Consider the following 19395-nt stretch of genomic DNA (forward strand, 5'->3'; position numbering starts at 1 on the left):
GGAGGAAAAAAAGTCTCCCAAACATGCTTGCCAGGCAGGTTACTCGTCTGGGATTGCATAGGTACCAAGGATGCCGTAATACATTGATTTTAGAACAAGTATCGAGGTCAATGAGCAAGTATGATCCCCCGGAGGAAGAGATCCAAAAACCTAAACCGCAGTTAAAGCAGTGGCGAAGAGAGTGGGACGATGGAAGTTATAGGTTACAAACAAAATTCAAAGTTTGGGACCGCACAGGCAAAGTTGAAGGACCCACGATGGAGAAGGTGGTAGCGTTGACGCAACCCTGGGACTTGAGCGCAGATGGGATAAAGAAATGGTGGAATCAAAAGAAGATAGAAGCAGAAAAGGAGGACCAGAAATTCATAAAACAGAGACACGAAATTCTTGGTTCCAATTTGGCCACCGGTCATTTTCTGGTCTTTCGCGGAGCCAAAGTTAAGTTTTTGGGGCAACCTGGGTGGACGGAAAGAGACGAGAAAGGAAATTACAATTTGCCGACATCCTACGTGCCGGATTTCGTAGTGGAAGCGATCGACATAAATGGAATGAATCTTTACTACGAAGGATTGGATAACATGCGCTTCCTCAACGAACTCAAATGGCTAAGCCTTAAAGGCTGCAAGACAATCGATGACTGGTGCTTGGATAAGATGTCGAGCTATTACCCAAATCTGGAATATCTGGATATATCGGATTGTGAAAAAGTAACCGAACGTGGACTCGAAGCTCTGTACAGGATACACTCTCTCAAGAAATTGATCGTTACTAACCACCACGTTTCCCCAGCCTTTGAATTGACCTGCATGATGTTGGAGGATTGCTCTTCGCAACTAAAAGTCGACATGAGACTACCCGCGGAGAAGGATTCTGTGCCTGCAGAAGCCCAAACCTAAACGTATCGACACTAATCTAGCTTAGACTTAAATTTAACTGGGAATGAGTGTAACTTATTATATCGATGAGGATTAAAAGATAAAATTCAGACCGTTTTGTACCTAGATTTTGACACCTTTATTTTTCTCGCCGTTTCTTTACGTAATGTAGCTCCGCTTTGTTAGTCAGGCCATAGTTCTTTATGTTTTCATTATCGTTTACCAGCTGTGTACTACCAAAGCATACGTTGTACTTTTTCCAAACATGTTTCCAGCTTATCTTCTTTGTTACCTTCTCTCTCTTCAGGGCCAAAAGCGTGTGACGTTTTATCGCCTTTTTCAAATCAAGAACCGTCGTGTTGTGAGGCGGCACCTTGTTTCAAATTATAAAGAACGGTACAAACTATTATAGCACAAAATTGCTTTGTAGAAACATGTATAATCTAGTAATATTTACCACAACAGAAAGCATCGGCAATTCTCCACGGTTCAAGTAAAGCGTAATCGCTTGACCTTGAGCAACTGCCGACTGTGACTTGATTTCCTCAACTGTAGCATCGGCTGGAATTCCCGAAAATAGAGGATCGCTCTCAATTATCTTGTTTATCGCATCTTTGGTCAGTTTGACAAGCTCGTCGTGAGCAAACTCTACAGCACCTGGTGTAGATTTATCCTTTGTCACAGAGTCATCGACCTCCGATGTTACAACGTTGCTCATTGCTGGATCTGAATGAAATCCAATCGTAAACCCATCAGTTGGGCACATGTATACAAATATGCATAAGCATTCCTAATTTCAGTTCAAACGCATGTACTTCACTTTGCCATTGCAGGGAATGAAAGTTGATTCCAAACATTCCGTACAATCGCAATGCGTGTACATATAAGGGTCGAATAGTTTCTAATGATATAATGGATCAATTTCGCTGCCGACCTATACTCAAGTGGTATATTACGTACATACAAGTCTCTACGACGCAGCTTGATCCGCGAGTTGAGAGTAATGTAAGAAAAAAAGGGAGAGAGATAGAGAGGGAGAGATTTAAAAATAAGCAGGATCATGGATCCGCTTTTAGTAACGTCCTTCATCTCGGGCCGATAAATCCTCCGGCAACAAAGCCCGGTGGAGACAAAGACAAAGTAAGCGAAAGGTATGCCATCCGCGAAACTATTGCAAATTAGAGCCGTTCCCCGTACCGAGCACGCGGCGTCTATGTTATATTCACGTATGCGCACGGCATGTGTGTAAGATGTATTCACTGTATTATACAGTTGTACGGACTCGACGTACGAATAATCGCGATAATACGTACATGCGGAGCAGCGTGTATTAGATATATATAGGTGTACATATATATATATATATATATAGGTATATATACTACCGACTCTACAGTGTGTGGCAGGGGACCCGCAGTCCATACACTTCTCTGACACATAGCCCGTAAAGATGAATAACATTCGCGGGAATTTATAATAGAGCTGGGTTTATTCTTGGCAGAGATTTAATAGACGGCCTGTGTGTATGTGCATGTGTGTGCTGGTTGAAGAGCGAGGAGATAGACGTGCAAGAAGCGGCGACGAGCGGCGTTAAAGTAAAGAGTTTTCGATCGGATACTTTATATCCCGCGCGTCGTCGTCGTTTGTGGGTGATTATTTTACTTATATATATACATATGGATGTATATAAGTATATAAGTATATATGTACGTAGTAGGTTGGTATAAATACGTTTGTCTCTCGTCGCGTAGCGTCGCGTCGTTGGTACGAAATGAATCATTTCAAGGAGTAAAGTATCGCGGATGAATAATAAATTCTTTTACCATTCGCGGTTGATCTAAACTCTCTCTCTCTCTTGAGTCGGAGACCGAGACGACGACGACAACAAGTGTCGGGGACGACGCTTTGAGAATTCCCCTCGTTCCCGGCCGCAGGTTTTCGTCCCTGAACCCAGATGGCCGAGAGCCGGCGAAGTCGCGCGCGGTCGTTTACACTCGTGAGTCGAGAGAGGGCGGAGAGGAGAGGGACTCTGCCTGTTGGTTTCGCCTGCTTCGCCTCCGGGGAGGGACTTCGGTAATAAAGCGCGCGTGTTTGACAAGTAGCGGCGCCGCGGCTGCTGTGCGGCTCGGATTATCGTTCGCAGTTCGGTATTACTATCGTGTGTAAGCGTATTTTCTCGTCAATTCACCGGGATGCCGGTATTATCGGAGCTGCTCGTACGTACCGCGTACGATGCATGGATGTACGGTTAGATAGGCACGTATTGTACGTCGTACGTACGTACGTACGAAACATACGTATGTATGTACATACATTGTACATACGCATGAGAACGAGAACGAGAACGAGACTCGCGTCTCGCGCGCATTTCTTAGACGAGGGGCCGAACTTTGCCGAACTGGGGTAACGAAGTTTCCCGAACCCTTCGGTAGCGCTACAAGTTCCGTGTGTGTTTCTCTCGTGTTTCTATTACGCGAGTTTCTGGTGTGTTGGTAACGTGAGTCTCTTTCTCACTCTCACTCCTCTCTCTCTCTCTCTCTCTCTCTCTCTCTCTCTCCGACTCCGACTCTGGATGATTATTGTTGTGGTGGTGTAGAGTAAGCTGCTGCTGCTGCTGCTGCTGCTGCTGCTGCTACTACTACTACTGCTGGTGGTGGTGGTGGTGGTGGGCCTCGGTAAAATTGGCGTTAAAATGGAAACAGAATTTCGCTACGAGGTCGAGGTCCCGCGAGCCGAAGACAAGTGAACATGGGAAGGTCCAAGTTTCCCGGTAAACCGCCGAAAACGGTCACCAGGAAACGAATCAAGGTTCTTGGGAGACCCGAGACTGCCCAAACCGACCCCGTAACCGTCGTCGCCGCCGAGAACATTTACTACGGACTGTCCCTGTTCAACGAAACCTTCGGTGACAACGAAAAGGTAATTTCTGCTTCTGTCGAACCGATGATTACGCGTCATACGCTGTCGTCGCCACCCCTCCCTTCCCCCCATGCCCCCCATAGCCTGACCCCTCAATCCCCCCGCACGGACGTGATTTTAGACGCTTCGCGATCCTCGTCTCTGTCTTTTCACACTACACTCCGCCGATGCTCGCCTCTCTTCGTTTCAATTATTCGCCTACCTTCGTTCTCTTGCCTTTTTTTTTTGTATTTGTTTTTTTTTCTTCGCTATATTCCTGACGGCTCTCACTTTTTTCCGATTTTCGACGATCCTTTTGGTGCGTGGATAATAGCCGCTATTCCGTATCCCCGAGCCACTACGGCGATATTATACACCGAAAATGAACAACTGAACCATTAGAAGGTTAATACATGCCACATGAGCGGCAAATGTTTTTTATGTACGTTGAGAAATTTATATCTATTTTCAAATGCCGATGACTTGATCCAATTCCTCAACGTCTTGCCAGTCGGATATCTTTCGTCGTCGATCCTAACCTCAATCCTCTGTATTTAATCGCGCGCAAAGAACGCGCGACGTTTCTCTGTTGATTGTGTTATCATTGAGCATCGCCTGAACCGTTTCTGTATGCGTGCGCAAAACTTTTCATTCACAATATCGTCAAGTTAACCGAACACGCGACTTTGATCGATAAGTGTAGATGAAAGGGTAGTTTTAAGCGAAAAGGTCTTGACTGACTGGTATTTTATTTTCAGGAACACCCACCATTTCACGGGTTTAGCAGCAAAGAAGCCAAGCTATCCGTGTGCTATGTTAAAACGCAACAGCGGGACACAGAAGTGCCTGAACGGCCTCTGAAAAAATCTCCCTCCAAGTGTAGAAAAAACATTAAAGACATTAAAAATCCTCCATTGGATGAAGAAAACGTGAGGGATGCTTCTTTGTATAAAAGTGGTTCTAACCGAATTCGGATTTCCCGAGACAGTTTGGGTAAAACAGAGTCGGATGAGGCTAGGAGAGTTTGCAGGATGAAGAACCGTAGAAGTAAAATAGCTGGTACCGAGTCTCTGAACTTGAGCAAAGCTCCAGTGCTGAAGCCTGTAAACAACATTCTGGAAAGACACCAACGAACCAGGCAACTTAGAAACAGTACAGCCAAAAGATTACTGCAAAGGGCCAAGTCTAGCGGTTCGGTTAATACTCGAAATGGCACAGGTTCGACCGGAGATAAGATTGGTACTGTGCGCAAGTTTGTTTTGCCTGTGCGAAGTGTGCATTCCTCAAGAGTAATAAAACCAAATAAAAGGTTTATAGAAGAATTGGAAGAAACTTGCATCCCGGAGAGCAGTGAGAGTCTCAATGAAAAATATCATAAAAAAGCTAAAGTGTTACCGGATAGAACCGGGGGTGAGGAGGTTGTTGATAAAGATATGAGGAAGCCTAAGAAAACTGTTCAAAACGTCACGGCTAACTCAAATATTTCAAATCACACCGTTACAACGGCTGATAACGAGTTGAAGAAACCTCAGGTTTCTACATGCAAAAACAAATCTTCCGTCAAATCTTCCCATGTCTCACCCAGCACTGCTCAGGATCCCATATCGCAATTACCTAAATCAAATACCTGTACAAGTAGCAAGCAAACTCTCGTTCCTGCTAAAGTTCCTCCCGATTCCAGTACGACTAATTCAGAGTCTTCCAGAGTTCAGACTCGTTCTGGAACGCTCAGTGCAGCAGTGAATTCTCCAAGCCCGAAGGTAGCCTCTGAGCCTGTTCATAATTCAACAGATAATATGCCTGCTTCGGAAGACGTACCATCGTTAAAAGAGAGCATCGATAATATCAGTGATAAAAGCGTCTCGACATCAAACTCGCAAAGCTTGGACACAGAGAGCAACCTTTCGGAAAGTGGCAGTGAACACAGCGATCACAGTGAGGATGAACACTCGGAATGGTCAGGAATGAAGTTGAATGGCGGAAAAGTGATCCTGCGTAAGGCAAGGTTGAAGTTGGATAACAGAACGTCAGGGGGTGCTGAGGGACCGTTTTCCAACTCGAATGCTCACAGCAATTCAAGTGGAAGTTCTAATCCTGGTGAGAAACTAGTTGGAAAAAAGCATAACAGATTCTCCTTTCTAAGATTCAAACTAAGATTTTCTTCTCTCTTGACATTTCAGGCTTGGCTGCGACTGTCAAATGTGGGGTATGCGGTGCAGTACGTTTTTATCGATTTGTTAAACAGGCCCGTAAGTTTGGCATTCATAGTTGTGAGTCGTGTCGCAAATTTATTAGCAAGATGATTAAACGTCAGGCTTGCACAAAGTCTACCAACAACGCTCTTCCGGTACTTCAATGCCACAAGGGTGACGGACTCTGTCTGGTACCACCAGTCGTCAGAAGTCAGCAATGGAATCTTATGAGATGTGTATACAAAGCTAGGTGTCCGGCATGCTGGCTAAAGATGTGTCTAAAGTGTTACAATATACCTGCGGCTCTAAGGGCTGGACTGAACCTATTACTTCCACCTTTGATGCGGGATCCTTTGGCTGTCCCAGTATCCGTGCCGATGTCGGTATGTCAGGAGGAAAGCGAAGGACAAATGCAAAGATTGACAGGATGCAAATTGGGTTGGCCAGTCGAAGACAGCAGGGATAGAAGCTTGTTCAGATCAGCAACCAATTGGAACGGACTTGATATGCTGGGACAGAAAACGAGTCATCAAAATGCCGTTCCAGGAGCGCTAGGCAAATTGAAAAAATGTATGATTGCAAAAATCAATTACCACTTATTTATTTTTCATTAGAAAATTCTTGGAAATTTGTTCTCGGTTGTATTATTCTTGCATTTAAACATTGCTTATGATGAATTTAATGAATATCGAATTCCGTATTTACAGTTGACTATCCCATATCAGTATCACCAAGCAAGAAGAGAAGAAAAGATAACAGGATAAAGGTTCGAAAGAAAGTAAAAAATCCATCATTAGATCCATCGACAACAGATCAATTTTCTCAGCCCGTTAGACAGAGGCTGGAGTTGAAAGGACCTCGAGTTAAACACGTCTGCCGGAGTGCTAGTGTAGCGCTCGGCCAACCAATAGCGACATTTCCGTCCAGCGAGGGTAAAGAGGACAGTGTTGAATCTGGAAAGAACATTCCAAGACTACCTAAAGATGAGGAGAAAACAGAGGAAATCAAAAAGGTCGAGGAAGTATCCAAAGAGAAGGAAATAATAAAAGCCTATCAAGAGGAAACTAACAATCAAGTACAACAACCGTCTCAAAAAAGGGTGAAGGTACAAGGGCAACAGAATCCTTCAACGCTAAACCTTCCAGTCGTAAGTTCAATAATAGTAATAAACTTGCTTACTATAATTGTTACTTTTAGACATTGAAAACTAATTTCATCACAAACAGATACGTTCTCTGCCTAAGCCTGTCGTTGATGAGGTACACACAGTTTCTATAGACTTTTGGGAACAGTACGATCCAGCTGAGGTTGGAGCCAAAGGTTTTGCACTAATCGGTTCCGAAGCCTTCCACATTCCTGCTATATGCTATCTTTGTGGCAGCGCTGGTAAAGAACCTGTAAGTGGATACATGTTTGAACATTGTAATCTATTCAAAGAATCCATAATCTGAGTTAACATCTGAATTAACATTATTCACAATTCTTACAGCTGATCCATTGTCAGTGCTGCTGCGAGCCGTATCATGCTTTCTGTCTGGAGCCAAGCGAGTGGAACGCATGTGCTCAACCAAATTGGTGCTGTCCTCGGTGTACGATTTGTCAAACATGCCACCTGAGATCCGGTCCGAAATTGTCTTGCATTCGATGTCGCCAGTCCTTCCATCACTCCTGCCTATCAAAATCTGGGATTAGCACGAGACTGTATAGTCCTGACAGACCCTACGTGTGCCATAGTTGCATAAAATGTAAAAGCTGTGGAAGCGAAGGTGTCAGTGTTCACGTTGGCAATCTACCTCTGTGTTCTATGTGCTTCAAGCTCAGACAGCGTGGAAATTATTGCCCTCTGTGTCAAAGATGTTACGATGAAAATGACTTTGACACAAAGGTAATGGGCAGCATGATATTTTCAAATGATTTTCTATTATTCTCAATTGTTAATGTTCGTAATTGAACAATTTCAATCAGTAATTGTATTATTTTTATTTTTTGTAGATGATGGAATGCAACGAATGCTCATGCTGGGTTCATGCTCGATGCGAAGGCCTCTCGGACGAACGCTATGAAATTCTGAGCTACTTACCAGACTCTATAGAGTTTATTTGTCGCCAATGTTCACCGGACCCAAATTCTATCTGGCGAAACGCAGTTGAAGCAGAACTAAAGGCAGGTTTTATAGGTGTTATAAAATCCCTGAGTAAAAACAGAAAAGCGTGCATCGCTCTGAAGTGGAGCCCTAGAAAGGAGTGCTTGTGCAGACCGATATCTAGTGTAAGAAAGCTAGACTTCTCAGACGAAAAACTTGAGGTGTGTGTTATAAACGGCAAGGAAGTAATCAACAGGTTCGATGACTACGATGAGTGTAACAGTGAGCGTTCTACGGATGCTGATTCAAACTTGAGCGGAAATTTGAAGTCTGATAACTCCAGTAAATCTGATTTTGAAACAGATGACCAGCCCACTGATCCACCCAAGAGAGGGTTGAGGCGATTGCGACAGAAGTTTCACTTGAAAGAATGTTCCGTTAGAGTAAAAAATTGCCTCTCAAAAGAGGGGCAGGATATTTTTGACGGTAAAGACTCTGCTGTCGATATTGAAACGACACGTGGTTCTGCAATTGAGAATAAAGAGTGCCTTTGCCTTGAGCAACAAATTATTGCTAGGCCATCACCAACCTTGATGTCTGTAAAGCGTAAAGTGAATGGTAATGAATATGGGTCGTTGTTGCAGTTTCACTGTGACATGGAGCACGTAATCAATCGTGCATCTAACGAGGACCTTGTAGAAGCGTATCACAAAATTCTGTGCGAAGTATTTCCTTGGTTTCATCCAAAACATTCGAAAATCACATCGAGCACTGGGGGCTTATCCACGCCAACAAAAGAGTCGTATTCCAAAGATAGTGAGAATTTTTTGGCTAAGCTGGATGATTCAATTCTGGAAACGTGGAAGGAGGAAGTTCTGAGGGCGCCAAAGGCTATCGCAGCGAAATCAGGAAATTTGTACCAGAATGTCAACGCGCAGGACAGCAGGTCATGTTGCTTGTGCAAGGGACTTGGCGATGGATACTCTACAAGAGAAGGCCGTCTCCTTTACTGTGGGCAAAATGAATGGGTTCATGCAAATTGTGCTTTGTGGTCCAACGAGGTATTCGAGGAAATTGACGGATCACTTCAGAACGTTCACAGTGCTATATCAAGAGGTCGGTTAATACGGTGTACGGAATGTGGAAAGAAAGGAGCAAGCGTTGGTTGCTGCAGCAAGAATTGCAATGGAACGTATCATTATCCATGCGCAAGGAACATAGACCTTGCATTCAATGATGACAAAACGGTATTCTGTACTTTGCATTTATCTAACTGCTCGGACAAAACACCGCAATCTGAGGAGGACTTTGATTTAAAAAGGCCGGTTTACGTTGAGTTGGATCGGAAAAAGAAAAAATATGCTGAACCTAATAAGGTCAAGGTCATGATCGGCTCTCTCACCATCGATTGCCTTGGTACCATTGTTCCAGAGTTTTCTGACACAATTGAGAAAATAGTGCCAAGTGATTATAAGTGTTCCAGACTGTACTGGTCTACCATTAACCCTTTGAAAATTGTCAAATACTATGTTAGGACGTTTGTTCAAATATATGTACCCGAGGCAGCTGTGGATATGGAAAATAATGTCACCATTGATCATTCCGCGGAGCGAGAGGCTGAGAGCGACACCGAGAAATCTGTTGCAGTAAAACAGACGTTAGACACTCTCGTCGATTCTGTATGCAACAAGGAAGCCGATGAGAATTTAGCTGAACAGAATAACACAGATCTCTTACCACCAGAGCTGAAGGAAGCAATTTTCGAAGACTTGCCCCATGATCTATTGGATGGAATTTCGATGCAAGATATTTTTCCAAAAATGACGTATGAGGATTTTTTAGCCATGGATTTGAAAACTGATGGCGGTTTTGGTACAGATTTATTGAAAGATGAAATATTGCCAACAGAAGTAGACGAGATGATAAAACCTACCGAGAACAAAGTCTCTAAAATGGATCCATCTATGCCAGAACTCGGACCGCAGAATGATTTCTGGCTTCACCTGGAGGCAAAGAGTTCTGTTCAAGATATCGTCGACGATCTGTTTAATTCGAAAAACCAGAAATTGGGGGGCAGAGAACTAAAACGATCAAAGTCTGAAGTGATGTCCAACAATTCCGTCGTCGTTGGGGGTCCTCGGCATCACCAGAGATCCTGCAGTCTTACATGGAGCTATAAACTAGACGGCACCTACGGACCCACAATGAAGCGGAGGAAGTTACCGAAGAATTTAAATTCTACACGATCAGAAGCTGCCGTCACAGTTGTGGAGTCTCAAAACGAGCGAACGCCAATACTGCACGAACTTCGTATACCAGAAAGTATTATGCTAACAGTGGGTAGGGCCAGTACACCCAGTATTATCTCCGAGTCTGTCAGAGAGCTTAAATACTGCATTGAAGATTCTGGCGTAACAACACGCCGCACTTCACCTCGGGATGATGGCAAAGAACACAAGAGGCTCCTCTGGCATGCAAGGCAGCACCCGAGGATTCTTCAGGTAGATGGAACGGCAGATACAGGAAGCGCAAGTGAGTGTAGCTCTCCTGAATACACAGCAGAGGATCGAGTCCCACCACTTCATTCGCTGGACGCGATTGTTCGGATCCCCCAGGTTGACGGAGCGAATGACGACTCCTCTTGCGACAGTGGAAAGTTTGACACTGGCGCCAGTTTGTACAAATATGCTTCTAGGTTTTCAAAATTGAATAGGGTTCCTCGAAAGGAGGATGGGAAGGAGCTGGTGGAGAAGTTTAATCAGAGTGACGCAGTGTCCTTCAAAATTCCGCAGCTGGATGGTGCAGATGATGTGTCTAGTGACGACGAGTGTTCATCGCCGCATTCTCAGGTCCCGAACGAATTAGGCACAAGCTTGTCAACAAAGTACCTGCCAATACCAGACCCTGTGGATCAACCTGTAACTTGCAAGAGGTGCCGTTGCACGTACAGGACACAGGATAGCTACAACAGACATCTTGCTACCTGCGACATCATGACTACAAGTGATAGCGACTCCGAGACTATGGACAATAAACTTACGTCCCCAGATTCAAGGTTTTCACCCAGTATCGGATCTTCAATCGAATCACCACAGTTCATTACTATGTCTCCGTCTGAAGGACATACCTTGTCATCCGAGTATTCGGATATCCAGGCTACATCTCCCGTTGAAGCTTCGGTTCCCTCGCCCCATCCTGGAATTCAAATTGAACCCATCGCACAGGCGATTATGACACCTCAAATCCACACACACGCCACGGTAGAAACTGTTCACCAAACGGTATTAACGTCGAATGACATGATTGTACAAACTCAGTATACTAGAACAACGACAACATTACCAAATGCTACAGTATTACCACAGCAGCCGGAGAGTACGGTTCAAATAACCGAAATCACAGATCGCCCGTTGATATCGAGAGACTCTGTGACCAGTATTACACAAAGCGCCATAAACGTACCCCTGACATCACCAGACAGCACAAGCTCTCAGACCATTCCAAGCCCACAAGTATCGCCAACTTTTTCATCGACTGGCGTTCAGACCAGTGCCAATGAGGCAGGAGTAAATCCTGGTGTCCAGCAAGCTAAGCTTTTGAAGCCAAAATCTCCCAGAACCCCAAAGCCCAGGGCCAAGGGCATCAAGCCCAATATATTACGAACCTCTAATGTACCACAGTCAAGCCACGTCAGGTTCCAAACGATCCAAAATAATACGCCAATTATACAGCTGCAGCAAGCCCAAAGAGCCACTGGTCCAACGGTTATTCTACAACAGGTTCCCCAGCCGAATTTGATGTCCGCATACGTGGAAGCTATGCAGCAGCAACAACAACATCAACATCAACATCACCAGCAATCGGCTCAAAACTTGCAGTATGTAGCTACGATTGGAGGGCAACACGAGACCGGCTATAAGCCACAATTTATAGCTGCCAACTCGTTGGTTCCTGGTGCTTACATCCAGGCTTCCTCTGACAATTTGTTGACGTTGCAAAATGGCGGAATATCAGTATTACCGAACGTACAAATAGCTCAACCACAGCCGACCGTTTTGGGCACTATTATCCAGCAACAACCGAGCGCCATCCAATGTGGAGTGATATCGTCGGAGCAATTGGTACTTAGTTCCACACCGGCGCTTGAAATGTTCACAGATTCAACGGGGAGCATGTTTGTCCATAGCCAACCAATGTACTATGGGCTTGAGACAATAGTGAGCAATACCGTTATGTCGTCTAGTCAGTTTGTGGCCGGAGCTGTTCCTCAGGTACTTGCAAGCAGCTACCAAACTACTACGCAAGTATTTCAAGCTTCGAAACTCATGGAACCAATCGTAGACGTTCAGTCCGTGCCTAATGTTCCAAATGTTCCGTCGGTACAAACGGTCCAGAGTGTTCCTGGAGTGCCGGGAAGCTACGTGGTCGTCAATCAACCTCCACCTCCTATTGCTGAGCCAAGCAATTCCCAAATAACTATTCCAGCAAACGCAGAACAGGCTTTCGCTCCCGTGAATTGTAATCCTATACAGCATGGGCCGTGCTTACAGATAGCGGATCCTGTACAACCAATACAAGTGCCACAAATTCCGCCGATTATCTCTAGTGCAGTTTCTCCTAGCGATATGTTGGTGGGTTGTAAACAGCAGCAACAGACATCTACGACAATACCAAGGGTTGCCGTTAGACCAAGTCCCGTTTCTCACACCTCTGTGCAGCCCCTTCAACAAATACAATCAATGCAGCCCTTGCATCAGGGACCCTGGAGAATAACTGAGCCCCTCTTTGCGTCCGAGCAACCTATCAGCAACAATATCAGACCGTACTTTGACTCTAAACATGTGTCGGAAAATACTAGCATGATAAAATCAAGCATATCTTCGAAAATGCCGCCTTTGCCGAGCCACTGTGTACCACAGAGGAATAATAATAATATTACTGTAAATAAAATAAACCACAATGATGTAAATAACGTGCATACCAGCTACGTTAATACAATGTCCAACAACAGTGTTGGTAGTTGCATTGTTAATAGTAACAGTAGTAATGGCCATTGTATTAGCGTTAACATGATGAACACAAATAATGTAAACCAGATCAATTTGAACGTTTGCACAACTAATAAGATTACCATGCCAGTGAGCAACGCACCTACAAGCAGACCGATGAATCGGGTTCTGCCAATGCAGGCGATTACCTCAAAACCAGAACCGGCGGAGCAAATGCGGAAGCCTGATATTGCTGTCGAGGAACCGACTAAGCTGAACATCCAGATTTCCAAACGCAGAGATGACATGATTGTCGAACCGGTGAAAGAACCAGATGCATCTACAAATGATTTGAGTAATAGTGATGCAATGGCATTTGATATCGAAACAATGAATAAAATGAAGGAAAACTTGAAGTTGGAACTGGATAAGGAAAAGTTACAGAATAAATCTTTGAAGATTGTCTTTCAGAAGCAGCTACAGGACGGTTCTTACAAAATAACGCAAAATATGAAAGCAGTTTCACAAAACAAAAGGACACCACAAATAACTTCAGTTGAAATTCTATCACCGAGAGAAGCTGCTAAGATTACTTCCCTACAACTTTCGCCGTTGAAGAACTTTGCGTTAAAGTCGGGCAAGATGGAGAGTAAACCAAGCTCGCTTGATAATAAAATGGACTCGCCAAAACCTAGACCTCCTCCTATAGCGGTAAAGAAACCAAGAATTGTCTCAAAGATCTTGAAACCTCCAAACAATAATCCTTCTAAATTGATGGTAAAAAAATCAATCTCAAAACGACCCAGCATGATGTACGAAATCAAATCGCAAGACGGTTTTACACACGTTGCCTCTTCCATGTCCGAGGTCTGGGACAAAGTCTTTGAAGCTGTTCAGTCTGCACGTAGGGCTCACAACTTGCCTCCGTTACCCCACAATCCCCTTACGGAAAATCTGGGGCTGGAAAATAACGCAACTGTTTATCTGGTCGAACAATTGCCAGGCGTGAACAGGTGCACCAAGTACAAACCAAAGCTGCATAATTTAAAACCGCCAAAACCAAGCGAGATAGAAAACGACTTGTTGACAGAATGTGACAGCGGAGCTGCGAGGGCTGAATCATTCAGGGGAAGGAAGGTCCATGACATGTTCAGTTGGCTGGCATCGAGACATCGACAGCAGCCAAAAATGATTGCCATTTCAGAAAACGAATCACGGTGAATAATAACATTAATTTATTGACTTTTCAAAGATTTTTAACCCATTTACTTCAGATATTTACATTACAATCTGAACAAAATTTTCTAGGAGGGCTGCGAGCACAAATTTACCAATGGCAATGAGGTTTAGGATTCTGAAGGAAACATCTAAGGAATCTGTCGGCGTTTATCACTCACACATTCACGGGAGGGGTTTGTTTTGCTTGCGAGATATCGAGGCTGGGGAAATGGTCATTGAATATGCCGGAGAGGTAACTAATGGAGATATATAAACTCTGATGACCGATGACTTTGGTAAACCTGATACCAATGTTTTAATTCTTTATTGTTTGGCTACTTTCAGGTGATACGAGCATCATTGACGGATAAACGCGAAAAGTACTACGATAGCAAAAACATTGGATGTTACATGTTCAAAATTGATGACCACCTAGTCGTGGATGCAACGATGAAAGGGAACGCTGCTCGTTTCATCAATCACTCTTGCGAGGTGCTTGTCAAAGTTGAAATAAAAAACTATGAATATTACCTAATTTTTTACATTTAATGTGATTCCTGGAACGTATTTATGAAAAATCCTTCTCTTTTTCAGCCAAATTGCTACTCTCGAGTGGTCGACATCCTTGGTAAGAAACACATTTTAATATTTGCGCTACGTCGCATAGTGCAAGGCGAAGAGCTGACCTACGACTACAAGTTTCCCTTTGAGGATATAAAGATCCCGTGTACCTGTGGTTCCCGGAGATGTCGAAAATATCTCAATTGAGCAGCGCGTACCTGATTGGTGACATCGATAGGAAATAATGGATCGCAAATCGCGAGAGCACCGCGCGTTTATTGAAATATATATTACGACAAGGTCAGTTTGCACGAATCGTAGTAGTTCTATTCTCAAAGATAATGACAAGAAAGAAGAAAACCACTATCGAATTACATATGCAGCTTTTTATTTAAATATAAACAATTGATAGGCGGAAAGAAAAGAAAAAATGAAAAAGAATATAGTTAACAATATTTGAAATATTGACAGGCCAGATAATATATCTCAGCTGACGCGGCGTTGTGAAGTCGTTTTAAGGTTTACTTTTCATTTCTCTAAACGGCTACGCGTAGTAATTAATTTAAGGAGTATATACCAGTAGCAATAATAATCAATTGAATATATCTTTGGCTTGCTTTTACGCTTCAAAAGTTAATACAACTATCGTGTTAACGACCCTTTGGATACACTTTACACATGCCTGTGCTATGGCACGCAACTTATAGATTCTATGCATCGTCCACTATCGAGGCTCGCTCGTAATCAAGGCCTAATGATTGATACGCAGCAATATTCGCACTGGATCACAATCCCTTATCGCACTTTTTGGTACTTTGCGTAGACGAGCTAATTATTATACTACAGTGAAACTTCCCAATAGCGGACACCTTCGGGACTGAAAATATCGTCCGTTATTCAGAATAACATAAACGTGTAAATTGTGCCGCTGGAGATTCTTAGACTGTCCGTTGTAAAGTGAAATCCGTCATTGGGAGGTGTCCGTTAAGTGAAGTTTCACTGTATCAATGAAATTAAATTTGATTAAAAAGAGATGAAAAGTACGATAATATTACGCGGTCTAGCGTGGATATTACTGGAAACTCAATTAACCTTGTACGGGCTCAATTTTAATGCCAGATTTAAAGCTTTCTTGTAAGATATGTAATTGTTAAAAACCACACTTTGTCTCGATGTAAGTGACGAGTACCCAGTTTAACGTAAGATAGGATCGTAGGCATTAAGGAGAGAGATTGAGAATGGCAAGAAAGGATGATCTTTTTCTTTTTTTTTTGTAAAGAAAGACTATCCGAAGGTACGTCTACTTTGGCAGCGATGTGCAAAAGGTATGAATAATATTAATTATTTGTTCACTTGAGCCATACCTTATTGTTGCTGTTGTAATAGGACAGAACAAAGTCCCCTGATCTTAGTTTGGTGGTATTTTATAAAACTCCCATTGTAAGATATTTATTCCCCCCCCCCCCCCCCCCAATAACGGTAAAAAAAATTCTTTTTTTTTTCTCTTTTCTTTTTGTTTCTCTCTTCCCACAAAAGTGAGTCGTAATATTTTTGTGTCCATTTTTCAATGGCGGGAAACTGAGAACCAGAGAGACTGCATATTCGTACTTCATTATTGTTTTATTTTCTTTTATCGTGTCCAAATTTGAATCATGTGAATGGTAAATTTATATTGAATCTGGCCAGACGATAAGTTGCCTTCGTACTAATATTAAGTACATTATTTCATACTTTAGTGATTCACTTTAATATTTACACTACGTATACACCAGCTGCTTGAGCTTAACAGGAACAAATATATACTTTAAAACTTTTGTTTTTGATCTGGGTGAGAGTATCTGCTCGAGTGGACGTGCCTTAATTTTGGTGCTCTTTGGACACCGTCAAGTGCACTTTTCACGAAAACAAAAAAAAGAAGTAAAATAAAATTTAAAAAATTTAAAAAGTAAAATAAAATGGCCTAGAGTAAGAGATAGTAGGTTGAAGCAAAGTGTTTGATAATAATGAAAAAAAAAAAAAAAACAAACAAACAAAAAACAAAAAGAAATAATAATAATAATAATAATGATAATAACGTTATACAAAGATTATTGATTGCGAATTATTTAAGCCGAGTAAAATAAAGAAGCATAAATGATGGCAGGAACATTATTTGAACACGCGTTAGTCAAATGTGTTACATTTTTCGATCGGCCTGGTTTGGTACAAAATATTGTATGCGTTGTGTAAAAGGTTATAAAATGGGGGAAAAAATGGAAACTTGTTCTGGTCATGAGAAATTGCCATTTTTTTTTTCATAGTTAATTTTGAATCTTTTTTTTTTTTTTTTTTTTCCACCCTCTATTTCAACGACAATACACATGTACAATGTGCGTTGCGTTGAATTATTTTAACTTTTTTTTTTTGTCTTCAGCAATGCATAATTTTACCGATAACAATTTATAATAATAATAATAATAATTATAATAATTGTATTCGAGGATGACGATGATAATGGAGAAGAAGAATATTGTTAATATAATGATAATTAAGTTTTAATCTGTAAAGACGATTCATATACGAAATAAGAAAGGTAATAATTTACATGAAAATATAATAGCAATGTTAGATATTTTATTGATATTTATTGATTACAAAGACGATTTTCATGGTCTAAGATGAAAAAGTAATAATAATAATAATAATAATAATAATAATTTTAAATAAAAAAAAAAATTTAATTTAGCAAACATTGGAAGGGGTAAGCGAATTGGGCTAATAGGCTTAACTGTTGAGCAGATATTCGTTTTTATTTTATTTCAACTTTTTATTTTTGACCTTCTCCTGTACCTTTAATCATTGTGTGTTTCCAATTTGACTTTTATCACATCCACCGCGCGTATGTACAATATAAATTATACACCCACAGACATACACACTGCACCGTATACACAATATTTTAAGCTTTATTATTTCTAACAACTGTATAGTTTAATTATGCTTAGAGTCTATATTAACAATTATATACACAAGTTATACGAATTGTTATAAAATTACTAGGAAAAACGGTAAAACACCTACATTTAATCTCCTTGTAAAATTTTCCATTCGTGGAAAAGGGGGAGAAAAAGAAAATGTACGAGACAATTTCGACGAATTTATTAAGACCGTGACCAGTCCGTCCTCACAGCAAGAGACAGGACCGCTCGTGAATTGCTATAATTTTACAAAAATAAACTGACGATGAGATAGACACGTGTTGAATTCCCCCTTTATGCCGACCGACGAGTCACTCGGTCGTTAATAAAAAAAAATATTCCTTTAATTGCGTATAACGTTCCGCGAGGAATATGATTCCCGGGATCTTTTTAATTTTTTTAATTTTTAATGATATATATTTTTTTTTTTTTTTCTTCCTTTTTTTTTATCCAGTTCACGAAAATTTGCGTGGAACGATCGAGTTACAGATAATTTCCGCGCTCATGCTTCCCGATGACGCTGAACTGTTTTTATTATATATTTTTTTAAATTGATTTATTTTTATTTGTTTGTTCTTTATGTGATTACAGTTTTTATCGAATTAAAACATACCATTTTTTTTTCTTCTTTCCTTCCTTCATATATATATATATATCTTTTGACCCTAATTTTTCTTCTCACGTATACATCCGTTTAGCGATTACGCAGCAAGAAACGCAAACAAAAAAAAAAAAAAAAAATAAATAAAATAAAAAATTAACGGCAATTGTGTTATATTTTTGCCTTGCCTGCGTATTGAATATATTATTATTATTATTGTAATATTCTCGAATAGCGTCAAACGGTGAAAAACGCACTCTGGGTTGTGTATACTAAGCTGCAGGCAAGCGTGCGTAAAATGAGTGAAATGAGAGAAAAGAAACACCACTTAATATATACATATACATATTAGTATTGTACGCATCACCCCCCCCCCCCCTGTCATAATATTATATTATTATTATTATTACACTCACACACGCCCACAATTTATATATATATATAAATTATAATCAATTATATATTTGCAAGTGTATAGGTTTTTTTTTTCATCATCATTATTAATTTTCGTTTTCCTGTCGTTTAAAAAAAAAAAAAAAAAGAAAGAAAAAAGAAATGTAATTTTTTTTCCAAATTTTTGTTTCTTACTTTTCTTCTCTTATCCTTAGAATAATAATAATAATTTTACAAACGATAATGAGTATAATATAAACACTTGACACACTGGTGTACACATAATTCGCAATTATATTAGGTGAATAACTGCACAGTTTCTTTTAAACGTCCTCACGTAAATGCACCCTCGACGTGATTGAAACTAATTAATTACTATCGGTTGATCACTGCGGCGCAAAAGATAGCAATCTATCAATCTATCATTGCAGAAGAGAGAGAGTGAGTGAGTGAGTGAGTGTGTCAGTGAGAGCGAGCGAGAGAGAGAGAGGGAGAAAGATAGAACGAAAAAAAATCAGTAGAGAATAATAACCGATAAGGTGATGATAAAAAAAATATATATATATATATATATGTATGTGTGTGTATATATATACATATATATTAAACTATGTATAACGTGTATTTAA

At 41.2% G+C, this 19395-nt stretch overlaps 3 protein-coding genes across 3 annotated transcripts; 2 read left to right on the forward strand and 1 right to left on the reverse strand.

Annotated features, from left to right (window-relative positions):
* The first annotated feature begins 17 nt into the window (after nt 1-17).
* On the forward strand, nt 18-985 carry LOC124309527 (distal membrane-arm assembly complex protein 2). Its single transcript, XM_046773204.1, has one exon. It carries the CDS (start codon nt 24-26, stop codon nt 894-896), a length of 873 nt encoding a protein of 290 aa, XP_046629160.1. The 5' UTR covers nt 18-23; the 3' UTR covers nt 897-985.
* A 13-nt stretch (nt 986-998) lies between these two features.
* Nucleotides 999-2528, reverse strand: LOC124309528 (U11/U12 small nuclear ribonucleoprotein 25 kDa protein-like). The gene is made up of 3 exons (XM_046773205.1): nt 2261-2528; nt 1333-1601; nt 999-1248 (listed from the first exon to the last, which is right to left on the reverse strand). The coding sequence occupies exons 1-3, from the start codon at nt 2334-2336 to the stop codon at nt 1015-1017; spliced, it is 579 nt and encodes a 192-aa protein (XP_046629161.1). The 5' UTR covers nt 2337-2528; the 3' UTR covers nt 999-1014.
* Nucleotides 2529-2796: 268 nt separating this feature from the next.
* On the forward strand, nt 2797-18045 carry LOC124309524 (histone-lysine N-methyltransferase trithorax). The gene is made up of 10 exons (XM_046773198.1): nt 2797-3794; nt 4532-5870; nt 5954-6535; nt 6673-7112; nt 7192-7362; nt 7455-7850; nt 7958-14253; nt 14345-14507; nt 14600-14746; nt 14849-18045. Exons 1-10 carry the CDS (start codon nt 3624-3626, stop codon nt 15020-15022), a joined length of 9879 nt encoding a protein of 3292 aa, XP_046629154.1. The 5' UTR covers nt 2797-3623; the 3' UTR covers nt 15023-18045.
* Nucleotides 18046-19395: the final 1350 nt, after the last annotated feature.

Source organism: Neodiprion virginianus, chromosome 7 (genome assembly GCF_021901495.1).
Source record: "Neodiprion virginianus isolate iyNeoVirg1 chromosome 7, iyNeoVirg1.1, whole genome shotgun sequence".
NCBI classification, from domain to species: Eukaryota; Metazoa; Arthropoda; class Insecta; order Hymenoptera; family Diprionidae; genus Neodiprion; species Neodiprion virginianus.

Bases quoted from the DNA above. Each gene is read 5' to 3' on its own strand.
- LOC124309527 (XM_046773204.1), top strand. From the start codon at position 24: ATGCTTGCCAGGCAGGTTACTCGTCTGGGATTGCATAGGTACCAAGGA.
- LOC124309524 (XM_046773198.1), top strand. From the start codon at position 3,624: ATGGGAAGGTCCAAGTTTCCCGGTAAACCGCCGAAAACGGTCACCAGG. The intron at 5,871-5,953 runs GTGAGAAACTAG...TTGACATTTCAG, and splicing joins AAGTGGAAGTTCTAATCCTG to GCTTGGCTGCGACTGTCAAA. The intron at 7,851-7,957 runs GTAATGGGCAGC...TATTTTTTGTAG, and splicing joins AAAATGACTTTGACACAAAG to ATGATGGAATGCAACGAATG.
- LOC124309528 (XM_046773205.1), bottom strand. From the start codon at position 2,336: ATGTTATTCATCTTTACGGGCTATGTGTCAGAGAAGTGTATGGACTGC. The intron at 1,602-2,260 runs GTAGTATATATA...GATTTCATTCAG, and splicing joins TGCCACACACTGTAGAGTCG to ATCCAGCAATGAGCAACGTT. The intron at 1,249-1,332 runs GTAAATATTACT...ATTTGAAACAAG, and splicing joins TGCCGATGCTTTCTGTTGTG to GTGCCGCCTCACAACACGAC.